General features: G+C 43.8%; 1 protein-coding gene across 1 annotated transcript in view; it reads right to left on the bottom strand.

Annotated features, from left to right (window-relative positions):
* Positions 1–16125, bottom strand: part of jarid2b (jumonji, AT rich interactive domain 2b) — a 106964-nt gene that overhangs the window by 12013 nt on the left and 78826 nt on the right. The window contains exons 5-7 of the mRNA XM_044170692.1: positions 11257–11475; positions 7295–7539; positions 284–1739 (exon numbers count right to left, since the gene is read on the bottom strand). Of these exons, the coding sequence (XP_044026627.1) occupies positions 284–1739; positions 7295–7539; positions 11257–11475 (1920 nt within the window). The remainder of the gene's footprint in view (positions 1–283; positions 1740–7294; positions 7540–11256; positions 11476–16125) is intronic.

The raw sequence follows: 16125 nt of genomic DNA, 5'->3' as shown, positions 1-16125 counted from the left end.
AGTTTATCAGTTTCTTATCTTTACATCCAACAAAAGCTGTGAAAGAGAAACAACCACAAGTGTAGACAGGGCTGAGGAGGAGACTTCAGTTTGGAATAGGGTGTCAGTGTTTAATTCATCCCCGTAAAATCGATAACTCTGGTCCTCTGTGTCAGTGCGCAGGAAGAAACCTGTGGCTTATTGCTTAGTTAATTCAATCAATTCAGGAAGGAGTTTTGTCAACTAAATTGCCTTGTGTACATTCACATATACATATGTGTGTTTGTCTGTTTGGCTCACTTACCGATGACAGGTGGCTCATCCATGGTAATGCCCTGAGATTTGAGGTGCTTGCGGATGCAGGCCAGCCGCTGCACGTTGGGTCCCCAGCGCCGGCCCAGCATGTGGACCCTCTGCATCTGTGTAACAAAACGCATCTCCTCGCTCAGCTTGCACTCTGGCCGCCAGTCTGGGGGCGGGACCACACGGCACATGCCAGCCTCCTCTGCCTGCTCCCTCACTGCATCCAAGTACACCAGGGGGTCCTGGAACTCCCTCGGCACTGGCCGAAAGACAGGGACTTCACCCAGCGCTGCCCAGCCCTCTGGCCTGCTCCGCTGGCGCTCCCACTCCTTCTCCTGCTCGAGTTCCTTCTGGCGTGCCATCTCTTTCTCATGCTCCCACTCCTTGTCACGGTCAGCGGTCCTCAATGCTGCTGGTTTGAGCTGTCCGGGGTTGTTGGTGGAAGTAAGCAGAGAGGAGGTGGTGGAGGAGGACACAGAGGTTTGTTGGGGGTCTGAGGTAGTGCTGGCACAACTGGGGTTCTGTGGGTGATTCTGGCCTGATGAGGGGGAGGAAGAGGAGGAGCTCCGACCATGAGACCTGCTCTGCTGCTGCTGTGCTTGTCGAATCAACATCAGCTTGCCAGCCGATGCCCGCTTGGGTCGCTGGTTCACCGGCTCCGCATTGGCTGCTGGTGTAGGAGGCGGGGTTTGTTGAGGAGGGAGAGTAGGAGGTGAAAGTGGGGTAATAGGTCGTGTTTGTTTAGGAGAAGGAGGTGTTTCTGATTCATGTCCATTAGAAATTGGAGTGGTAGGGGTGGTGGTTTGCGTGGCAGCTTTCTCTTGATTGGAAACCTTCTTGCTGCTGCGTGTCTCCAGAGGCGTGGGTTGAAGCTTGGCCTTCTTGGCCTCAGAGCCAGTGGTTTTAGCTTTCTGCTCAACAACCCCTGTACCCACTGAATTGAGCACCACCTCCAGACGCCGCTTGGAGTTACGCAGTCCCTCTCGACCTGGGCACTCCCCCTGGCCCTGCTGGGACTGTCTCTGCCTGTCCTCCTTGGCCAGGGTGTTGTGCCGCTGTCCATTTAGCCTGCCGTTGAGGCGGGCGCTGGCAGCCACATTGTGCAGCCCATTGGATAGTAGCACCTGTTTGCGGGTTTTTGCATTGCTGTGGTGGGCTGGTGCCACTGCTTTTCCTGAGTTGGCCAGCCCATTGCTGGCTGCTGGCTGGCTGTGCTGATTGTGATTGTTCGCTGACGATGGTGCCGAGGCGGCGCTGTTGTGTTTGTTGCTGCTGCTGAGTTTGGTTTTCTTGCCCAGTTCTTTCTGTTTGGCTTTGGTGTAGGTGACGTGGCCCTTGGACACGGTGGCTGTGTACTTCTTCACAGTTTTGGACGGCAGTCGGAAGTCGCGGCTCTTTTTGGCACCACTGACAGCTTGTGCCGAGCCTGCCCGCGTCAGCCCGTTCACTTTAGAGACCTGAGATCAACAGAAAAGTAGATAAAAGAGAGATGGTACACATTAGATGAATAGGACAACAAATCTTACCACAATGCTGTGGATCAATTATGTAAATGAAGGGGAATATCTTGGAAAGGAGGAATCTTTGCTGGAAGGGAAAGGGGGTGGTATGCTGATAAAACTTAAATCTCTGAAAGAGTCCTGTTTGATCAGATCTCTGAATGTTGTACACATGCACATGAATTGCATCAAAGATAGCAAAAAAAATCCCAAAATGTACCCATACACAAATAAAATTCTATCATCAGAAAGCACGACAAGACACATGCAGGGGCGCGGGCGCACCCACACTCCACAATGAAGAGGCCAGACAGTCAGATGCTAGCACTGCAGTAAAACATTTGGCTGGTCAGACCAAAGCTATTTGTGGAAACCTACGCTATTCATTAGAGAACCAATTAACTGTCTTGATTACTATACTTTCAAATACAGTACACTTTTGTAAACTGCAGCTCAAACTGCTGTCAACACAAAGGCTGAGATTTAGAAAAGGATATGTGCAAACCAAAACCAAAACCACTACATCCCGAGATAAACAACAGTTTAGAAGGGGTAGAAAAAAAGAGATCGTAGACATGAGAGGTAAAGCAGGGATTGCTCCATAGTTTCTGCTAGCAGATGGCTGGACAGTAGGGTAGGAGGTGGGGTCATTGGAATGGAATAAAAGCCCATCCGGGCACATAAAACAGCCTTTTATTTGCTATGGGTTTCCTTAAACGCTATAATTTAATTTTTGTGCTATGAATAAAGGTCCCGCGTGTGTGTGAGCGAGAGATAGAGAAAGGGAGCGAGTGTGTATGTGCACATGAATGCGTGTGAAGTCTTTGAGGCCCCCAGCTGTAGATCAGAGGTTTGGTACAGTGGTGTCTGGTTCCATGGCTAGCTTACTGGCTATAGCTGTGGGAAGCAGCATGGTCAGTACATGTTAAAATCCATTGTGTAAAATTAAAATGTGTATGGGACTCATGTCTAGCTATTTGCATCTTTCACTCTCTCTTTCACTCCATCACTTCATTCCCCGCATCTCCTTTCTTCCACTTATATTTCCCCTGTATGTATTTCTAAGAATATCCACTTTTCTCTCTCTCTCTCTCATCTTTATGTTGTTTTCATGGCCCACTTTCAGTGCTGCAAGGAGCTTCTCATTCCCTTTATCTTCTCCCTCCCCCCCTTCTCTCTGATTGGTCTGTGTGTGAGGTGTGAGGGGGGGGGGCTAAAGTGCTAAGAGGTCTTGTAAAGTTAAAGATCAGTATTTGGTAGCCAATATCTGAATGGGTGAAACTGGAAATCTGTTTCTGTAGTTTCATAACATAAAGGGGCTACTTCTTCCTATTATATTTAGTTACATTTAATTTTTTATTTTCAAACAGAGCAAACATGTTTTCTCATTTTTATTCTCAAACATCTAAACAATGCACACAAATTAGGGGTGGGCAATTCTCAATAGAAAACATAAAAATTTGCATCTATAATCATGTTTTGCTGCCATCTATCTCCAGTATCTGTGTGTCTTTCTGTCCAGACCAGCTGGAAGTGAACCACAGGAGAAAGAAAGGAGGAGGAATGGGAGCGATGGAGTTATCAATCACAGTCGGGGCACCACAGGAGGGAGGTGACAGCCGGCCCATTGACAGGTTTGCCTTTGAAGGGCTCTCGTGTCACATTTGTGTGTGTGTGTGTGTGTGTGTGTGTGTGTGTGTGTGTGTGTGTGTGTGTGTGTGTGTGTATGTATTGTATTGTGTTCGTCTCAGGTGGCAGGGGGCAGACACAAAGACCAGGCCATTAAAAGATAAGGGGGGACTGAAACTTAACCCTGCCTCCGTCAATCATTCCCCCCAAACACACACACACACACCACAATGGAAAAACACAAGGTGACAAGGAGAGAGGGAGGAAAGAAAGAAAGGGTGTTGAGAAGAAGTGAGGAAGGGAAAGGGATCAAAGGAAGACTGAAAGAGAGAATACAGCAACGATATGAGTGGATAAAGGAAAGCTGCACAGCAAGAGCACTACTGTTTTCGCGTGATACATATTTCATGTCACACTATGTGCACTCCTCACAAAAACAGTCATTGTGATTTTACTTGTTATTTAAGAATGAATTACCAATTGGACATATAATCTCACAAGTTCAAACTGACTTATTTTGAAATATTAACTAAGTGCTAAAGCAGCAGTTGTCCAGATATCTACTATATTTGTCCAGCCACCGTTTGCTGACAAAGCTGTCATGACCACTTCCTGCCACAGGAGGGCTCAGCGGACCGACTCTCTTCAGGGGGGGCTTGGCATGTCTCCCTCACTTTTCTCTCTTTAATTATTTGGTCTGGTGGAAAAGGAGGATGGCAAGAGAGTGATGATGAGAGGAGAAAATACGAGGCAGGAGCTAGTTTAGATACTTATAAAGAAAGACAAAAGAAAGCAAGCGATACCTAAAACTATATGGAAGTTCACTGCAGAACAGAAATGAGAAGGACGATGAACAGAACAAGAAAGACAATGAAGCCAAAGGGAAAAAATAGAACACACACACAGGCAGGCGGCCGGAGACTGTTCTGGAGTGTTCAGTCGCACATGAGCGGGGAAGGGAGGGAGAGGGAGGTGGGTCTAGATGACATCATGTGTTGCTATAGCCCAGCTGAGGCCTGGCAGGAAGATTTTTAACAGGCAACATCTGTAGGAGCCAGTCCTGGGAAGAAGAGGGGGGAGAGAGAGAGAAAGACAGACAGCGAGACAAGGCCAGCCAGAGGATGGAAGAAGACAGGAGAAAGTTTAACCCTTGCAAAGCCCTGCTGACTGACAAAAGAAGGGAAATGCAGAAGAGACTGGGGATGCAGCCCTACATGCAGCATTTTTGTGTTCATCAAACACTTTTACCAACATTTTTAAATCGTATACAGTCAAAGCCAGATATATACTTATTTGTCAGGATGTTGCAGAAGCCCTGTAGATCAAGCTAAAAAGGTACCACTAGTGCTGACAGGCACCTCCTTAAAAACGTAACTACACATCAGGGCAACAAAAGATACCATGTGGGAACCACAAGAACTGTGATTGGTCAGCTTCAGCTATTTTGTGTTATCTTCAACATGTTCCTGAGGCTGGTAGAGACTGTTGAAGTGAAGACAACATTGGGCAAGATGAAGAGATGTTCTTTTTTGTAATCTAGTGAAACCATTTCCAGCGCAAACCTTCTCCTCACCATGATTGTCTCTATCACCAGGATAATGAAATAATGTAAACACTTTAACTTTAGGTGTATAATGAATGCATGACACAGCTTGATAGCATGCAACACATCCATCAAGTGTTGCAGCGGTGCGATGACAATCAACGGGTTAAATCTTATGCTGAACTATAAATCAATTCCTATGCCGGAGTCATTTACGGTACGACTGCCGGAACACCTCGACGGCGAGGCATAAATCCGGCTTAAGCCTTCTTTCCCCTCTGCTGTCTTATTAGAGCGCAATGTGATGCGGCCCTGGGCAGGTTGACTTTTAAGCAGCAAGAGAAAGGTCACTACAGCACTAATAACACACACAATGCAAAAGCCCTTTTATAAACTAATAGGGAGATATCTACATACAGTATCTTCAATAAGCATTTAATTCATATTGAGTATATAGCGTCATTTTTCACATGTAGTAGTATTATGAGTGAGGCTAATTCAGGATGGCTGAGGACAAAGGACAAACAACTGAACAAGAAAGTGCAGAGTCCTTTTCAAATGATGCCGAGTCGGCTAAATGGTTTGGCCCTGCACACCCCACCTGCGCTTGGCTGCTGTGTGCAGCTGCTTTGCTGACATCCCCACTTTTGTTATTTAATTAAAATGGATAGAATCATATTGTTTTATAAAAAGGTCCTGTTACGGTGCATGTATTTTGTTGATACAAGCTGCTATTAAATTAGGGAGAACTGAATCATGGTGAATTGAATTATGATAATGCCTTTACCCTCCGGTTTTACACACACACAACCCCTAGTTCGTTTTACGGCTACATAATCACTTAACCTTTTATATGACTTAGCCTGTATTTTCGCAGTTGGCCGTGTGTATAAATGTGTGCGTGTGTGTCTTGAACACACATGGTTAATGCACATACTGTTCATGCTAATTGAAGGGAGAGCAAGGAGGGAAATAAAAAAGCACTAATCCTTCCAAATGATTGGAGCCATGTTGTCAAGGGCAAGATCCGTCTGTTTGATACAGGAGTGCAGACAAACACACACACACACACACACACACACACAGACAGACAGACAGACAGACAGACAGACAGACAGACAGACAGACAGACAGACAGACAGACAGACAGACAGACAGACAGACAGACAGACAGACAGACAGACACAGAGAGAGAGAGAGAGAGATAACGAGGTAGAATGAGAGCGCAGGAGGAAAAACAAAACACACCATATGAGAGGAGTCAAAAGAATCACACAGGGTGCCAACACCGAAGTGAAAAAGAAACAGAGAGAGTAGAGGAAGAACAAAAACTAGTGAGTAAGTGAGGCTCAAGTTTGTCTTGGCAGGCGGTCACTGTCATTGAGATTCATTGTTGATTTTACTGGACAATTCCAGCCACTTTAAAAACCTGAAGCATATGCCTGAGTCTGCATCAGCACATTACAACAACAACAACAACAACAACAGTGACATTCAACAGGAAGGAAAAGGCAGGGGAGGAAATGGAAAAGAAGACAGAGAGGAAGCAAAGGGAGCAAAAGCAGGAGATCGATCAGGAGAGAGAAAAAGACAGAATGAAATGTGGTGCCTCTGTAGATAATTGCTTCTGACTAGCTGATGTGGTCATAAGAATGCCAGTTTTCTGACTAATGCCACCTCTATCCCATCTCTTCCTTCTCCTACTCTTCTTTCACTTTGTGGGGTTCCTTGAAACCTGCTTAGTGCCACAGAGAGGGAGGCAGGCTTTCACAGCCCCTAGCCAGCACTACTAAATATAGCTGCAGTCACGACAGGCCAAAACACAATCATTACTCTCCCAGACACAATGGATGGAGGAGAGGAGAGGAGAAAGTAAAAGGTAGAGCATGGAGAAGACAAGGCAAAGCAGGAAACTAGCAATAAAAAGAAAGTATAGGAGGGAGACAAGAAAGGCACAGGAGTAGTTAGGAGAAATCATTGAGGGGAAGATAAAAAGAGGATGTGGCAGATGGGTAAATGAAAAGAAGAGCCAAGAGAGGGGAGGATTTCAAATGGGCATAATAACCAAACAAGCATGATGCACCTCGAGCCTGTTAATACGGAATATTCCATGGTACCTTCAGTTATAACACAGCTAATGCAAACCATTCACCTGCCATAGCAGTTTCCCTATAAGAGAATACTTTCCCTTCATGCTACTGTCACATTTTCCAAGCTCTCCTGGGGAAGCTATAGAAATGCTTTCAAGCTTTCCCCTTTCCTTTCTGTGTGATATTTAGCATGTAACGGCTTCGTGATCCATTTGAAATTCCAATACTGGGTGCTCCTGGCCATACAGTACCTGTTTGCGTAGCTCCTCAGCAGCTCTCCTCGAGGGCAGCCCGTTGGCTAAGCCTCGACCACTGGCCATGGCCTGCTGTTCCCTCGCGTGCTCCCGTGCCTCCGCCCGCTCACTGCGCTCCCTCAGAAGGGGCGGAGGTGGAGGTGGAGGAGGTGGCAGCGGTGGGGCGGGCGAATCCCTGCTGTGAGTTCCGGCCTTGGGCCTCGGACTCTCCCTGGTCCCTGCTTTACCGTGGCTGTTGAACACTGGAGGGGAGAAAGAGAGAAATCAGGTGTGTTGCTTTTGTGATTCTTAATTAAAATGGGAGAGGAAGATATTAAACACAAGTTAAGGACATATCTCTTATTAGCATGAAGTGGCTACTCACATATACTGTATAGACTTGTACAAGCTGTATGTGGCAGTGAGATTTGAAATGAGCTGAAATGGCATTTAGTTTTTCCATACACAATTTCTTTTAAGAGAGCTAAATAAGGTAGCAATATTGTACTCTTTCTTGACCTGTGATCGTTGATGAAGCTAACTGGTTAGTTCTGCTCCCAGTTTATGAAACAGGCATGTCTTCTTATCCTTAATAAAGATTATGAAGAGACCATAGGGTTCCTCCTTAGTTTAGGGCTCTGCTAGGAATGCAGCTACAGGACACACTCTGTAGTAATGCTTTGCATGAGTCACTGTTGAGATTTAGGAATATACTGTATATGGTATATGTACACATTTTTTTTCAAGTTCTGCAACCTTCTATAAATCCTTATATGCACAACAAGTCACAAGTAAATAAATAAAACAACAAATTAAGCAACTGTAAAGAAAACAAGACACTGTGGAAAGTTCCTATCAGGTAGCAAGGCATAAATGCCCTTAATAGGACATATACTATGTTTTTTCAGGCTACCGTCTACCTATGCCAGTGCCAATATGTGAACATACTGTAAGTCTCAATAAGCCCCCCTGTAGTGCAGAATGGCTTATAAACCCCTGGCACCAAACCACAAAGACCAAGTGGAAAAGCCCGCACAAACATTGGAGCGACAGGCTTTTGGCTGACATATAGCCCCCAATCAGTAAAATATGCATGATTTAAGGTGTGTATGAAAACGGCTTTATACTACATGTCAATGAAGCTGTTCAAAATGGACGTAGACTACATCAACCCCCGGGGATGATGCTAAACGAGTCGAACGCGAGCGTGGCAATTAACATACACATTCAATAGCTCTCTCTTCAGCTTTTATGAGGCTCAATTTAAAGTTTCATGGGATCTTAATACCAACAGGCAACAGGCCGCATGGAAGGAATGATAGGAGGCCACAGCACAAACACACAGAGCATTTACAGAACACTTGCAATGCACAAAATATACAGTATACTCTGAAAAGCAAGGCATGTGTTTTTAGATGATATGTATGTACATTTTTGAGCATCAGTGCATGTTTCTGTCTGCAAAAGTGTGCGTGTTTGTGTTGTACTGTATGTGTGTATCCCCTCATAGCCACAAGTGAACGTCTGCGGGTCTCTTGGGCCCCTGGCTCACTGAAAAATAAGAGAAATCCTGACATTTTGAGAAGTGAGCTAAGCAAGAAACTGAGCCCAATATAAGCTGTTTAATTTAGCTATGTCAACATGGCACATGGCCGAGCGAGAGAGAGAAGTAGAGAGACGGAGCGCTGATGAATGGCCTACAATGTATGGCCTTTCCTGTCTCTCTTTACCTCCCAGAATAAAATGTTTCTCTCTCCTTCACAAATTCTATTTCTCCTTTTTCCTCAGCCACTCCCCCCTCCTTCCTCTCCTCCCCTCCCTCCCTCCCTAAGAGCCCATATAAACCTGCTTCTGCTGGAAGTGGCCCAAGCGGCATATTAAAGTGTCACGTTTGACACCAATCTTAATACCGCAAAATGTACTGGTGTGTGTGTGTGTGTGTGTGTGTGTGTGCCTGCCTGATACCCAACACAGCATGAACACTGTTTCAACACTGGAGCAATGACCCAGTCTTGACTGTGTGTGCTCACCTATGTATGTTAACGTCTGTTTCGGTGTCCTTAACCCCCTCATCTTTATTGTCCCCTACAAAGTATATCTGCCTCTTTCCCTCTTATCTATTTATTTAGCATATCAGAGCGAAGGCACCAAGCTGCTTTACAAACAGTGTTGGTTTATGAGATAAGAAAGGAGACTAAGCTGTCCTCATGCACACAACAAGCCTGTATTTGTTCAAACAGGTTTCACTATCCTACTGTTCGTGCTCCTTATACAGATATGTGCATATGTACAGTTCATGTTTCAAGCTGCAACAACAGATCTTGAAAGAACGAGAGAAAAGTATGTATCTTTGTGTGTGTTGGGAGGTAGACACTGTCAGTGAACTATACAAAGGCAGTGCACAGTTCAGTACAAGAGTTCAGTGCAAGCAAATCTATGGACCTCTCTCCCTCTTTCTCTCTTAATCCCACCAGTCTCTCTCCTGTCTTTCTCCTCCTCCACATTCCACTTGAGAGGATGACAGAGGAAAGAGCTGAGCAAAGCATTGACCTTTTGAACCTTTCTGGCGGCAATTCTACAGACTGAGGCGGGAGGGAGAGAGTCAGGGAGGGCGAAAGGAAGGAACTATGAAATCCAGCCCTTGTTTCATGGGGAAACGCCTGGCCGAAAGGATTGTATGTCTCCAAAGTCTGCCAGGGAGGGAGGGCCTCCAGGTTAAAATCGTTTCTCTGTTGTTCAGTAAAAAAAATGCAGGTTCAAAACTAAAATATGGATATACCAAACACATGATGTGCCACTGTAAATAAAAATGGGACATGGGAGAAATATTTTGGATTCTATGAAATTAGCACATATTTTTACCTTGTACACTGCAAAAAAATCCATCTCATCAATTTCTATCCATTCTATTTATCTCTGAAAGTCAGATTGTTTTAGGGGGGGAAATCTGCCTGTGCAGTAAGTTTATTTGTTTTAAGGATTTTCTAGAATCAAGCGTTATTTTTCCAGATAAAAAAAAAAAATCACTTGATAAAATTAAGATTTTTGTGTCGTACTTGTTTTCATAGTCATCACTGTTGGGATTGTGAGTGAGTCTGTTCTCATGGGCTCAATTGCATGCATGCAATTCCTAAATGTTGTGCACAAGTGTGTGTATGTGTATTCATCCAAATGTCTATGTACCCCAAGGGGTGTACGTATGCTGTCACTACGTTGTGCGTGTGTGCGTGTGGAGGGCCCCGGCCAGCTGTTGCAGTGCGTGCATAAACACCTTGTTAGGGCTTAGCAAGCTAAGTGTTAATTGGGGTGGAAAGCGTTGATGTGCTGCTCTGCTATCCCATGTGACTTACCCTGTCTCTGCAGAGGAAGACAAGAGTGCAAACTTTGCTCTCGTTCAAACACAAAGAGGGCACACAAACACACAGAGACGAGCACTACTACTCCGTCTTCTGTCCCATGACTCATTCTGTGTCCCTGTTTGGCCCAAGTTTTTCCTCTTCTGCCGTTGCATTTCTCCATCTTTCACTCTCTCTAAATCTTTTTCCAAAATGGATCTTTCCATTCCTCTCTAGTTATTCTGCTGGTGCATCATCCTTCACTACCCTTCTTCTTCCTCTCCCCTCACCTCCCTCTTCATCTCTCTCCCCCAGAGTTCCCTCTTTCCCTCCTCTTCACACACTTTCATCCCCTATACACGGCCCTCTTGTACCTCTTCTCTTTTATTTTTCCTCTCTCTCTCCTCCTTCTCAGACAGGTAACACTGGCAGGATCTCTGCAGCCCATTTGGCCAATTGAACACATTCTGTCTCTCCCACAAAAGTGCTCCTATTCATGAATGACTGCATTTCCCATCGAGTATGTAGGAAAGGCGTTAACTGTATACTCTACGTAGGGGTAAAACAGAGTGTGTGAAGACAAAAGAAGTGTGTTACTAATACAAATATGGCATGCTCATTTCCACGTTCTAGTCCCGTCCTTACCATGCCCGTTGAGCGGCTGCCTGGCGGGGAGCTTGCCCTTGCGGGGTGTCGAGTGGCAGGAGGAAGAGGCCGAGGGATGGCTGCTGCTTCCACCACCGTGAGAGTGGCTCCCACCTCCGTTCCTCACCTCCTCCTCCTCCTCCTCCTCATCCACCTCCAGGTCCTCCTCCTCCTGGGAGCTTCCAAAGTAGGCCATGTTACTGGGCAGGGCCGATGAACCTGAGTGCAGAGAGGTGGAGTAAAGGAAGAGAAAGGGACACAGAGAGGGAGATGAATAATAAAGAGGTAGGTCGGGGGAGGGAGTAAGAGAAAGGAAAAAGAGAAGGGAAAAAATTACTATTTGAAATAAGAAAAAGGCACTGAAAAAAACCACACAATTTGAACACAATACACTATTTTTTGGAGACCCCCAGCTGTACATGTATGGAAAAAATGTCTTTTTCACTCTAATCTCTGACATGACAAATGAATCAACATCAATATGCAAGTGGTGAAATATTAATGTAAAAATAGAAGTTGCTCAAGCATTTGTGAATAATGGTGATTGTGCTGCTGTTTTTTCATCTGTTATTATCCCAGCTGGTGGCCTATTGATGCTTTGTAAACTGCTCTGCACATAGCGGTTTCCTTGTTACATTCACCCACTCTAGAACACACAAACATAATCAAGCACATGCACAGTACAATGTTCAAATGATTTGCAAAGCGATGACAGTTTTACTTTATCAGCATTTATACTGTGTTGAATCAGACTAAACCTCTTCCAAATCACTTCTTGAATCTGCATGTATGGATTTACCATTTATCTACTGACCATGACCTTTGTTTCTGGTGTTTGTCCTGTAAATGTTTCTGTTTCTTGTTACAATGTTTGCAAATGTCACTGCCAGACATTAGTAGTAGTGGTGGTAGTTCTGGCAATATGAGTGGTATTAATATATACAGTGCAGAAGGAAAGGGAGAGGATGACTTGCAACATATTCTGATAGCTAAAACTAAAGCCAGAGCAATGGGAGTATGTAACAGACCGTATTTCCACAGAGACCCTCAATGTTGACAGTTTTATTGAGACATATATACTTTACATGTGCTCAAATATATAACTCTGTAAAAGAGTTACTTTGGAAAACTAAAGAGTAGCTGCTGAGCTAATCCCAAATCTGTCGCTTTCATTCTTCCAAACATGATTGCTGTCAGTCTCTCCCCCTATTGGAGAAGAAAACTGACGTTCTCTCTCTTTCCTTCTTCTGTCACACTCAATCACTTTCATTGTCATCTCTGAGAAATCTAGCTCAATACATGCTGGCAGTAGGTAGCCAACAATGTTACCTCAGTTAGCTGAATGTAGACATACACACACACACACTCTCATAAAAAGCTCATAAAGCCCAAAGCTATGTTATTAAATCTCATAATGTTGCACTCGTAAATCAGTGTGCAAACAGCTGGTTCAGTCATTCAGATGCAGGAATAAAAAACTAAGGCTGGCTTGTAGAGTGTCGCAGTAGTGACTAGAACTATAATGTTAAACATCTATACAGAGACACTGTGTGCGTCCAGAAACAACATACAAATCTTTACAGCAATATGCTGATCTTTGCCACAAACAGGCCAGTAGAACACTTCACTGCGTGAGTGTGTTTGTTTGTACAGATAGCTTCTGAATTGACAACCTACTGGAGCATTCCACCTCTCACTGCCTTCTATCAAAACGGCCTCAAGAGGACAATCAGCAAGCATGTTTGGGTAAATTTTTTATTAAATTAAACTGTTTGACTGTGTGTTTGTGATTGTTGATTTATAGTTAACTGGAATGTGTGGTTATGCAACATCCTCATAGCTTTGATTAAATCTGGCTGTTTATGAGCAGGAAACACTGGATTTTAGGGGCCGTAGTTTTTAAAGCGCATTAATGGGAAGCAATGCATGATTATATATCAATTAAAATAATGTTAAGCCTCTGAAATATGGGCTGAATTTAACTAGCCTGCATTACGCTATACAGGGTACTTAAAAATCACACAGAATGAATTAAGAATTAGCCAAGCCAATTATTTAATTAGTGCTCTTATTTTGGAGGGTGCTGAATACTTATCTTAGATTATACACATTCAATACATTATTAAGCGGCTTAATAAAAATATAGAGATAACACAAGTACGAGGACACCAAAATAATTAAATTTTCTAACAGACTTACATAAAGGATATACAATATGTTATACATATTAGAACAAGCCAGAAATTAGCAGCAAATGCCATCAGTACTTCACGAGGTCTCTAGTTGGACAGTACATTTTAGATTAAAGAGAATATGCTCAATTATTAGCTCATCAGTGAATAATGTAATGTAACCCTGCACTGAAGCTGCTATGGACTGAATAACTGTTTAGTAACCAGCCTTTTGTAATCCATGTGTGCGCAATATGACACACACAAACACATTTACACTATAAGTGGACAATGGAGCTTGGCTTGGAAACACTAAACATTTGTATGTGAGGCTACACCCTAACATCCTGACTTAGGCTGGGCTTTCTGAATGACAAAGGAGAGGACGTGGTGCAAGGTTTAACTGGTGCTAACTAGTACCTTGCAGACCAGAGTATTGAGGCATTCTCCTTTAAATAGCCTACACTGCAGAGTAAAATAAGAAAATAAGAATAGAAAGTAAGAGTCCTTAAGGGAACCCTATTCTTTCCCTACCAACAAACTGCTGTGAATCAACTTCTTAAATGACATTGATTTGATAGATTACTTTCTGCTTTTGTAATGAGAACATAAAATAATAATAATAAGCATATTAAAATCATTATTCCAACTTTTTCCAACATTTATCTAAAGCATAAGCTACATCTTTGAACACATTAATTTCCATTTTAAAGTGCACTAACAACTATTATTGGCGGGGGACCTGTGGTTACCACATGTCACATCACATTTAATTTGAAAGCTTAGTTTATATTTCATACTCATATCAAAGCTTTTCCAAACACTAAAAAATAGAGCCTGGTAATAATAAATCTTGTTGTGCCTTGGATTACACTTCACACAGCAGCTCTGCCAGTTTCTAATTATCTCCTCAGAGAGCTGGAGAGAATATAAAATCTGTAGCAAACAGATAATATTGGAGTTTTACCTGTTTTTAACTTTTAAAAGGAGGTCTGTAGGGCAAAAAAGTAACTGTTCAACAACAGTGAAATATGGCTTTTACATAATCCATAATGACCCACGTGGTAAGGCCTGTTTCTTTGCAGGCAAGGGTAGATTCTCACACCACGTTTGTATAAAGAAGCCCTCATAACCCATACCCGGTGTGTGTTTTCTTGGCATACAGCATCTGAAGTAGGATGCAGACAATTATAAGTGGTTAAACCCATGTAGCAGTGCCACTTTGTAGCAAAGTACAATTTTCTGGCTTTTAACCAGTGGATCAGGCCTCTAATGTTAGGTGACCGCAGCACACATACAAATCAACAGATACAAAATGCCACACACATACACACACACGAACAAACACACCACACAGAGACCTCGTTTATCTTGGCCACAGAGCAAACGCTCCTGTCTTAGACCAAACAAACACGCCGAGGCGGCACACACACTGGCCAAATCAGCTTCTAATGATTTGCTTCATTAGCTAAATGGCTGTAATTTACTGCCCTGAACAGGGGTCAGAGGGCCAATGGCAAACAGACCGCAGGGGCACCTGGGGCAGAAATGGAGGAAGGAGTGTGTGTTTGTTTGGGGGTGCAGGGAAGTGGAGACGAACAAGTGAAAATGTTCAAATACAGTAGAGGAAGTGTGTGTGTGTGTGTGTGCCTTTATAGTAATAATAATAATAATTTTTGTTTATAAGCACCTTTCAAGTCACCCAAGGACACTTTACAAATCCAGATAAGACAGTTAATTCACAATCTCGGAAGCCATTGGCTATCGTCTGATGACGATTTAGCCTCTGGGGGCAACAGCCAATGTTTTGGGGCTTCCTTTGTGGGGCTTCCGGAGCCAGCAGATATCCGGATAACGGATATCCAGGCCAAGACTTCCTCTTCCGTTCACCGGTCATGGTTTACAGTCTGATTAGCAATCTCAGAACCCATCGGCTATCGTCTGCCGATGATTTGAATGCAGATACATTTTATAAAAAGGTAATAAAAATATAATCTCTAGGCGTCTCTTTTACTGTACATACGGTCTGTTTACCTGCATGCAACCAAAGCCCATAATTATAATGACAATAATGATAATTACAAAGAACAACAAAGGCAATGAAATATATATACACAGATAAAAGAATACATTCATAATATACACATTACGAAGCACCAGGAAAGGCTAATCTAAACAAGTGAGTTTCCAGTTGCAACTTAAAAGAAGCAACAGATGTGCACTAGAGCCAGTGGATGAGGGACAGCATTCCAGAGGTTAGGGACAGCAACACTTAAGGCCCTGTCACCCATAGTGCAAAGCCTGGAGGGGGGAGTGGAGAGTAGATGGGCATCAAAGAAACATCGTGAGCAAGTAGGTGTGTAGGGATGGAGAAGATTGGATAGGCAGGGACGCACTAAGCCATGGAGAGAGGTACTTAAAAACAAATGCGGTATTTAACTGGGAGCCAGTGCAGTTGCTGAAGGGTAGGGGTGATGTGCTCCCAGGACCATGTGTGGCAGCCGAAATACTGTAGTCTGTTTAACCCCCGAGTGGGTACACCAAGGAGAAGGGCATTACAGTAATCTAGCCAGGATGTAATAGAGGCGTGAATGAGAGTCTTGCAAATGAGTGGGAAAGACAGGGGCATAGTCTGGAGATGTTCTTCAGGTGGAAAAAGGCCATCTTGGTGATGTTTTTTTTATGTGTGTGTCAAAAC

Source organism: Siniperca chuatsi, linkage group LG17, assembly GCF_020085105.1.
Source record: "Siniperca chuatsi isolate FFG_IHB_CAS linkage group LG17, ASM2008510v1, whole genome shotgun sequence".
Taxonomy (NCBI): domain Eukaryota; kingdom Metazoa; phylum Chordata; class Actinopteri; order Centrarchiformes; family Sinipercidae; genus Siniperca; species Siniperca chuatsi.
Note: the sequence above shows the minus strand (reverse complement) of the source record. Positions and strands in the feature narration are given on the sequence as shown.